At 34.0% G+C, this 9,225-nt stretch overlaps 1 protein-coding gene across 1 annotated transcript; it reads right to left on the bottom strand.

Annotated features, from left to right (window-relative positions):
* Nucleotides 1–249: 249 nt before the first annotated feature.
* On the bottom strand, nucleotides 250–3,391 carry LOC111911205 (zinc finger protein JAGGED). The gene is made up of 5 exons (XM_023906991.3): nucleotides 3,044–3,391; nucleotides 2,810–2,901; nucleotides 2,247–2,372; nucleotides 1,710–1,794; nucleotides 250–1,064 (listed from the first exon to the last, which is right to left on the bottom strand). Coding segments are annotated over exons 1-5 (732 nt in total). The 5' UTR covers nucleotides 3,046–3,391; the 3' UTR covers nucleotides 250–637.
* Nucleotides 3,392–9,225: the final 5,834 nt, after the last annotated feature.

Genomic DNA, 9,225 nt, shown 5'->3' with positions numbered 1-9,225 from the left:
TTATTTGCAATAAAAAAAGCGAATTAATTAACTGACCAATGAATCAGAATTATGTTATAGAAATATTTTATCTCTAATAATTGTAGTACTGTCAAATACTTTAGCACTAAGTTCTAATCTTGAATTCTTGATTCAAGTAACTATCGTGTGTGTGTTATTATCATATTTCACCAGTAATTTACTTCCAGTAACAAGCTTAAAATAATGTAGAAGAAAGTATCAACTAAAAATATGAAAAAAGAAAAAGAATTCATAAAAAGAATGGGACTCAATCCCCATGCAAGAGAGATAAAAGTTGAAATCCAAAAGGGAGTTAGGGACTTCCAGTTGAAATCCAACTTGTCTGTCCCACATGCATATATCTAGTTACACATAAAACACACTCCACTAAATATCACCCAATACAATACCTTCAGTCTATATCTAGTTAAGAAAGCTGTCATCCCCCGACCCAAACCCCCCTCTGGAAACAAAATCCAACGAAACACCGTTTCCCTCCCCCCCACACTCTTGTCCACACTCGCATTCACTCTGGCTTATACTAGCACACATTCTCTCAAAACCTACATTATGATTTTCACAATTACCCCTAAAAGAGAAAGGAGAGAGAAAGAGAAAAACAAAGAAACTAAAAGGGTTAGAACCCATCTTGATGATATCGATTGACGAGGGATGGTGACATATCCGTGCCACCACCACCACCACTTCCTCCGGCAACTGTGAACCCTTGACCAACAGGTGCACCAATACATGTGTAGTTATTAGTGCTATCGGGTGGTGGCACAGTGGTGCCGTTTATATTCTGGAGGCTGAATGGTGGTGGATTGTTGGAGCACACATGTCCTACAAAGTAGTCGTTTATCATATGTGACGAAGGATATTGTGAGGAGTAGGTGTTGCTGAGGCGTGGTGTCGGGGAAGTGTACATCTGTGGAGGTGGTTGTGGTGGCGCTGGAGGTAAAATGGTGGTGGAAGTACCGGAGAAGAGTCTTGTAGGATAAACTGTACTCCCCATGTTGCAACCTGCTGGATGATGAAACCCTCCATGTACCACTGGTTGTCCACTACATTAGGATATGAATATGACTAGTCAATTATATCTAGATACAAAAAATAGGACATCATTATTCTATATCCTTCGTGTACTTGTGATCAACAGGATCATTAATAACAAAAGCTTCATATGCTATAAAACAAGCATCGTTTTGAATTTTAATTGAACTTTGTCGTTTTTACAATGAATCGGTTTCCTAAAAAATTAGGATTTTATTATATTTTAGTTTGAGACCAAAATCTTTTTAATGGTCCATTGTTGTAGTTCACATATTAACAGAAAGTTGAAGGCAATGCCTTTCGCACCCTTGAAAGACATCTTAATTCAAGATCATTTTGGGAAATGAAATAAAATGTATAAAAGTTATCCTTTCATTTCTAGTGTTTTAAATAGATCTAGGAAAAGATAAAAGCTTTTTATTCTTATTAACTAGAGAAAGATTACAAGTTTTTTGGTTAATGCAAAGTAATTAACATCCAACAAGAGACTTAAAAGCGGCATATCATCAACTTCCTAAAGCAAACTAGTTTATACTTTACGTAATATATATATATATATATATATATATATATATATATATATATATATATATATATATATATATATATATATATATAAAATTAAAAAAGATGAAATATGAGAAGAAGAAAGTTACCCTAATTGGTGAGGGATTTGGGGTAGGAGGTTATCGTTACTGAAAACCAGCTGACGAGCCCGGTTTAGGGTTTCTGTCTCCCTCTCTGAGACCAACACCACAAACAATAGGTTAAAATAATTTTTTTTAAAGAATTCTTTGAAGAAATACGATCGAATCCATCAAGGAAGATTTGAATTTGGCATAAAATATAACGTTTTTATTTTTATAAAAGAAGGCGTACGTATATTAATCTCAGCATCTTACAAACAACTTTTTGCAAAATAAAAAAGTAGAAAAATATTACTTTATCAGGGTCGAAACTTTGACAAAGAAATGACAAACACTACGCTTCATGGCAAATCATTGGCAAAGTTCACAAAGCCCCACCTTTCCTCTTCTCAAACTTTCTGTGTTAAATTTATGTATATGTTTGTTTGTGTGTGTTTGTGTGTGTGTGTGTGTGTGTGTGTGAGAGAGAGAGAGAGAGAGAGAGAGAGAGAGAGAGAGAGAGAGAGAGAGAGAGAGAGAGAGAGAGAGAGAGAGAGAGAGAGAGACCTTGACGATGGCGGTTCATGTGTCCCCCAAGTGCTTGAGACTTGCAGAACTTGAGGGAGCAAAACCTACACTCGTAGACCTTCCCACTTTCATCCTTTGCGCCGTTTTTCTTTTTCCTGTAGATTCCTAGATACCATCACCAACATAAAAATCGTTTCAATAAATTGAAAAGCAACATTGATGGGACTTCTCATGTGTTCATTATTTCTTCAAATGGGAGGATACTGTTACTCCTAGTGTACACTGAAATTTGAACACCAGTCGTAAGTCTCCATCCGAATGACAACCAGAGTGACCTTGATCGTTAGGAAAGTAGCATTTTTAATATCCTTCAAAAAGTACATTTTACATGGAACGTATATACATGATATAGGATTTCTACATATATAGTGTTATATATATAAAAAAATTATATAAATCTTCTAGGGTTTGCATTTGAAAGCTAAGCTAGCTACCCCAACTTGAAGTATCAAACAAATTGGTAAAACTTGAATCTCATTTTGAGTGACCAGATGCAGAAGAATTGAAGAGGAAAATGAGAAACTGATAGCATGATAGAATACCGGATGCAGAAGAAGAGGAGTCATCAAGCTGTTGTTTGCCGTAATCTCGGGAGAAATCATCCGGAAAATTGTTGAGGTCTAGTGCGTTTCTCCTGAAAATCATGTAAACATGAGAAAAGAGTTATAGGTTAAGTTAACACTGAACTAGAAGAGAGTGATAGTTCAGAAAGAGAGATAAAGGAGGCAGGAGCTTTGAAGTAAAGGGGTTTGTGGGGTGAAGCCTATGATACTTACATGTTGGTACCACCGACAGAGAAAGAAAGAAGTTTGTATAACTTTGAGAGAACTATAAAACTACAACTACAACACAAAAACAATCTTCAGATGAGAGTGGGGTTGTTATGTTATGGGTGTTGGAGAGATAACTGAAGCTATGGAAATTTATAAAAGATGACTTCAGTTTAAGACTGAAATCTTGAGAGGCCCCCCCACCCCCTTTGAAAGTTCTCTATCAGTGCTTCTGCCACTCCCTCCTCAGACCTCTTTCTCTAAAAATGGAAAAAAAGGGACAGTGGTTCTCGTGACTTAAAAAGGAGCAGCGAAGAGCGAGATGGTAGAGTGGGACTGTTGTGTTTAAGTTGTGGTAGGACGTGAAATAACTAAATGAGACGAAATTTGTAGGCTATCTCCATTTCTCTTCGACTATTAGTTCCTTCTTCAAACATGATATCATGTCAAGACTCAAGACCCTCACTTTTTAGTTTTATTGTATGTGGGGTTGTGTTACAAGACAAGTGCACCACTTGTTATTACATGTGTTGGACCAAATTTTTATATATTAAATATATATATTCTTTTAGTGGATTGCGCAAATGATTCATTCATTATTATCAACGATATTCACTTTTAATATTCTTTTTTAAAACGGTATATTTTTAACATCTAACGGATTGATCCCTCCATTCACTATGAAGGGAAAATTAACCATTTTAACGATCAAAAGCCTAATTAGCTAACAAATGATTAAGGCTGCAGGCAAAGAGAGAACTAACTTAAATAAAAGGTGCATATAACAAACAGCAAACGTGGTACCAATGGTTACAAGTGAAAATGGTCAACTACAAAATAGAAACTAAAGAATGATTTTTTTTGCCCTGGTGCATGCTAATATATTTACCACTAGTTACAAGAACTTATTCATATTAAAAAGTAATATTAAGACGAATTTTAAAGCAACTGATCCACAATCAATAAACACACCCTTGGCTTCAAAGTTACACACTCGTCTACATTCTCAATTCTTCAACTTATGCCGAAGGTAGCAACTTGCTTAAAATATCAGCCACCCACCGATTTAGACAAGAAGACTTTAGCTCAAATTCTAATGTCACGGATGAAATGATGTCGAATTTTGATGTGATTTGTTCACTATGAAAGACTACATGTTATAGAGGGATTGTTGACTTGTTATAACAAAAGATATATGTGATGGGTTTCTAGGTTATAAAAATATATCAGGAAAAACATTTAACCAAGATATGATTTATGTTTTCTCTATTTATAGCAATAATCTATGAACATCAAGAAACCCTAAAGAAACACTATAGAAATCAAAATTCATATAAATCTAGGGTTACATACTTTTTGATTATTATAGCAAATAATCAAAATAGATTCCTTCTTCAAGAACTTGGAAAGCTAACACCAAAGGAATTGATGCTTCTAATCACTTGTATCTAAAACCCTAGTAGCAAGAAGACTTGAGGAGAGAGGAGGATAGAAGACAATTTCGGCTCTTCAGAGAGTGTATATTGTTTGTGAAAATATGATGTAAAAGGACCCTATTTATAGCTGATAGGAAAACCCTAAAAACCCTAATTTGAAATAAAATAACATTGTTTCAAATCCATAATTATCTGGTTTCCTAATTATTCATAAGGAATATTCCAAAAACCCTAAAAACCCTCCTTAATTTCCTTTAAGGGGTTGGAAGGTTCTACAATACCTTCTTGTTCAACTATTGAACAATTACATTTTTAGTTCTTGCACTTTTAATCCAATTAATCACGAAATTAATTCCACTTAATTTCTGATTAATTCCAAATTAATTATTACTATTTCCAATTAATATATTAATCATATAACATATTAATAAATCATTTATTTCAATTTCTAATTAACAAATCAGCTTTTCCACCAAAACTCATTATATCCAAATACTAGTTTTGAAGGCAGCCCAAAAATGACATTTTTTATAATTAAGGAATATACCAATTTAGTTATTGACTTAGAGACCTTAATCCAACAATCTCCCACTTGAATAAGTGTATAACTACAATTGCACGTATAAACATTGTACTAAACAACAAAGAGCACTTTCCAAAGCCACTGCCGAACTTTAATTCAAATCAAGCGTTTGCCATAAGATAAGTGATCAACTATTCATTCGTTCTAAAAGATATCGTATGAACCGAGTCATGGATTAAATGATCAACCTCATGTTCATTTGTTCTGTTTCCCGATTTTCGGATTTATGATCAATTTAGACTACAAAATCGAACACATCAATTTAGTCCGGACCAGACGCCTGGTTTTTCATAGATAAACTCAAATCACTGAGCGGCCTAAATGTATCGTTTTTCCTTATTCAAGCAAAATGAACGGATTACAGTAACTATATAGTCAGACAATTTACATATCAAATCACACATAGAATAACCCTTTATAACATTCAGTTAGGAGATGCGTTTGAGCAAATCAATGCACACCTGATTTATAAACTAAGAACTATATATCTCCACTTTAACAATAGAAGATATTATCATCTTAGATTTACTTATGATTGAATCCATGAAGTAATCTCTAAGCGTGGTTTATCCAATACTTAAAATCTCTATTTTCAAATTACTCATAAATATTGTAGAAATTCCAACTGCAATGTCTTAACCTCAATTGACAATCTACAATCAATTCATAATAGTCTTAATTCACTACTTACTTCCAAAAGTATGAACGACTGTAGAATTTTGTATGATACCAAAATTACTCAGGGAAGTAAAACATATAAAGTGAAACAGAATAATAAATTAATTAACTATGGTATTATACCCATTAATCATAAATAAATCCATATTATTTAATCACCCAAAAAAATTGATTTACTGATTGTATAATGTTTTGAGTAATCAACTAACCACTTGAATTAGATAACGTCAGTCATGTCATGTCATGAACATCCATACTATGCTTCTCGATGGTCGTTCCTTTGTGAACAGGTCGATTAGACATTACTCCAACGATGCTCAAATCACGATTTCAAATTCTTATCACTTTCTAAGATGTAATGGAATTTCATCATTACATATATCGTCTTTTTGTGATGTCATGGTTCTTCAGTCACAGAGACTGAGCCTTCGACATTACCGAATGTTCTACCGGAACTTGTTATTCAGAACAATTTCATGGTTATGAAGTCTCAAATTCAAGGTACACTCATTGAACACTTATTTTCATTAAAGTTTCCAACTGACATGTAGATTTTAAAAACATCTCCTATTATGGAAACATTTCTATATTCTCATATTACCATCAATTCTGACCAAGAATGTAGCACCATTGTCAGGTATTTTATTTTTCAGCATATTAAGTTATTATAAATTGCATTTCGGTCACTTATGTTGGGCCTACTAAGCTTGTACGACAGGCGTAAGTCTTCAAGGAAGTCAAGGCGGAGGAGGGAGTACGCTGCATACTCATGCAAATGCTAAACCTTAAATTTTACGGCGTAACCCCTATTTAATCACATGATCCCTCCTTTTGGACATTCTCTTATCCAACCTCCACTCCCTATAAGCTCTAGAGCAAAACCATAGCTTGTGTATGAGAGATTTAAATCTTGGAAAGTGAATACTAGGTGGTTGGGTGGTAGGAAGAAGATCATTCAAGAAGTGGTGGTGCACTCTAGCTTGTAGATCCAGAAACTTCATCCTCTTGTGCACCTTTTGAATGTATAAAGTTAAAATCCTGAAGCTTATTTAAATAGATCTTGTTTAGTCTTCATTTTGGTTCTTTTTGTCCTAAAGCCTAAATCTTTTTGAGTACAGAGTACTCCATAGCTATTAAATCATCATTTCAGACATTTTAAGATGTCTTAAGCCATAAAAATGCTAGCTTGGCTATTTTCTTTCTTCCATGCAAGAGTTGTGGGGGGGGGGGGGGGGGGTTATGAAGTAAAAGTTATGGGTTTGGGGTTTTAGCTCATTGTATCCATGCAAAGGCTGAAAGTCAGAGATCTTATGGATTAAGACATTCTTTAGGGGCCATAACTGTGTTTGGAATGGATGTCTTAAGGATTAAGACATTTTGCATGAAGATTGTGGGAACAGCCTATGTACGCTGAGCGTATGCTTAGCTACGCCACACGTAGCCTTATGCGAACATGTTTTCTAGTGATGTGCTCCACGCCTAATGTAGCATCAAGTACGCCGAGCGTACTAAAAACGTTGACTTTTGTTAACTTTTGTGGAATTTGAACATTTGAGTATTAGGTGGATGGTGAGGGATTTGTGAAAGGTAAAATGGTCTTTTATTCTAAGTGTGGACTACTCTTGACTTGGACTTAGTAGTGTATTTGTGTGTGTGTGTATGTGAATACATTAATTTCTAATTAAGGTTAATTGATGTATTTAATTACGCGGAGTCTAGTTCTGGAAGTTCGGGTGTGAATTCTATTAGTCATCAGTTCAGTTGAGTCTACTCACTTATACTTACATGTATGGTAGAATAACTGTAACAAAATATCCAAGCATTGGTTTTTATGAAAACTGTTTTACTATGGATTTAAAAATGAAAATTTTGGTTTGAAAATTTGGCTATTACAAAGAATAATGTCAATACAAAACGTGTCACTATGGTCCTTTCCAAATAATATCATACTTCCAACTTTCCACAAGCAACCAATTCTTCAGAAAACGGTAGAACGTCTTGACAATTATTTGACAACTTCAATCGTATGCAATTCTAATCATTTTCACAAAATGCAAAAACCATTTGAAACATAGAATAATCGAATATTATAGCATATGTAGGCGATCATATATCTGAAGCAAATGGGATTCGACTCATTATTACTGTTGGATTAAGTGTCTAAACCCATTACTATAACTGATATATACTTGAATTGATAGTAGCACAATCCTTTTGGGTTGCCTTCATACTAACAACTAGATAGGATGACTTATAGAGAAAGAGGAAGAATTTATTATTTGGAATAATAAATTAGTATAGAAAATGTTTTATTAATATATTATGAGAATACTATGTTAATTAGAAATCATGTTTTTTAATTAATATTTAATCAGAAATAAATTGGAATTACTTTTGGGATTAAAGGAATTAATTAAAAGTACAAGGGTTATTTAGCAATTAGCTAATACTTGTGTTTTTGGGTTCTTGGACCAATGTTGGAGGGTTGGACGAAAACCTCCAGGGAGGCCCTTGGGGTTTTTCTTCCAAAGCCTAAAGGAATGAGAGTCCATCGCCTCCTTAGGCCTTAAGCTGGAAATTAGGGTTTCCACCAATAAACCCTAGCTTTGGCTCTAAGCAACCAACAACTATTTAAGGAGCCTCTAACCCTCTAGACTTGGGGTATGCTTCCTAACCGTAAAAAGAGCCGAATTTCTTGAGCTTCCTCCTCTCTCCTCTCATCCTCTTGCATATAGTATGTTTGTGAGCCATTAGAGGTGTGAGACTTGTGACACTTGCTCTCAAAGTTCAAGATCATCAAGGAAACCATTATTATTACAACATAACAATCAAGGTATGCATCTAAACCCTAGTTTATTATAAATTTCAAAAATAATACATGCCTCCTAGGATTTCTATTTTTTGTGTTCAATGCTTGTAAGTCTAATAGAGAAAACATAGATCCAACAATTAGGGTTGCATGCACACATATGATTGCTTGTTATGCTCAAAACCTATCAGTGGTATCAGAGCTTTTAGTTTTTGTTTTCAACTAGATTTGATGTGATTGGTTGAACTTCACAATTAGGGTTTATTTTGCAAATTAGGGTTTCTTAATCATAGTTTTCGAAAATTTGAATAAGGGTTTTAACCCTTTCCTTTTTCCTTCTAATTTCAAAAATTTAGGGTCCCCCCCCCCCCCCCCCCTTCACCACCACCACCACCCAAGATTAGGCATTTTTCAAAAATTTAGGGTTATTGATAGGGTTATCTTATTTTTGGTAATTAATAGTTTATCTAGTTGGATATATCCCTACCTATTATTTCCAAAATTAGAGGAAAGAATTAGGATTAAATTATATTGATTAATTTGATTGAATAATCCTAAGTTGATTTAATAAATTAATTAAATGTTTAACTAAAAGATGATTATTAAATCATTGGTTTTATTTTTTGAATTTAAATTAATTATGTAATTTTGAAATTTGAAAATTGAAAACCCCTTGTATTTT

The sequence above is a fragment of the Lactuca sativa genome, chromosome 8 (assembly GCF_002870075.4).
Source record: "Lactuca sativa cultivar Salinas chromosome 8, Lsat_Salinas_v11, whole genome shotgun sequence".
Classification (NCBI taxonomy): Eukaryota; Viridiplantae; Streptophyta; class Magnoliopsida; order Asterales; family Asteraceae; genus Lactuca; species Lactuca sativa.
Note: the sequence above shows the minus strand (reverse complement) of the source record. Positions and strands in the feature narration are given on the sequence as shown.

What these genes read in the sequence shown, in the direction of transcription:
- LOC111911205 (XM_023906991.3), bottom strand. An exon ending in CATGAACCGCCATCGTCAAG is followed by an intron (nt 1,795 to 2,246) that starts GTCTCTCTCTCT and finishes TGTTGGTCTCAG; the next exon opens with AGAGGGAGACAGAAACCCTA. An exon ending in CAAATCCCTCACCAATTAGG is followed by an intron (nt 1,065 to 1,709) that starts GTAACTTTCTTC and finishes ATCCTAATGTAG; the next exon opens with TGGACAACCAGTGGTACATG.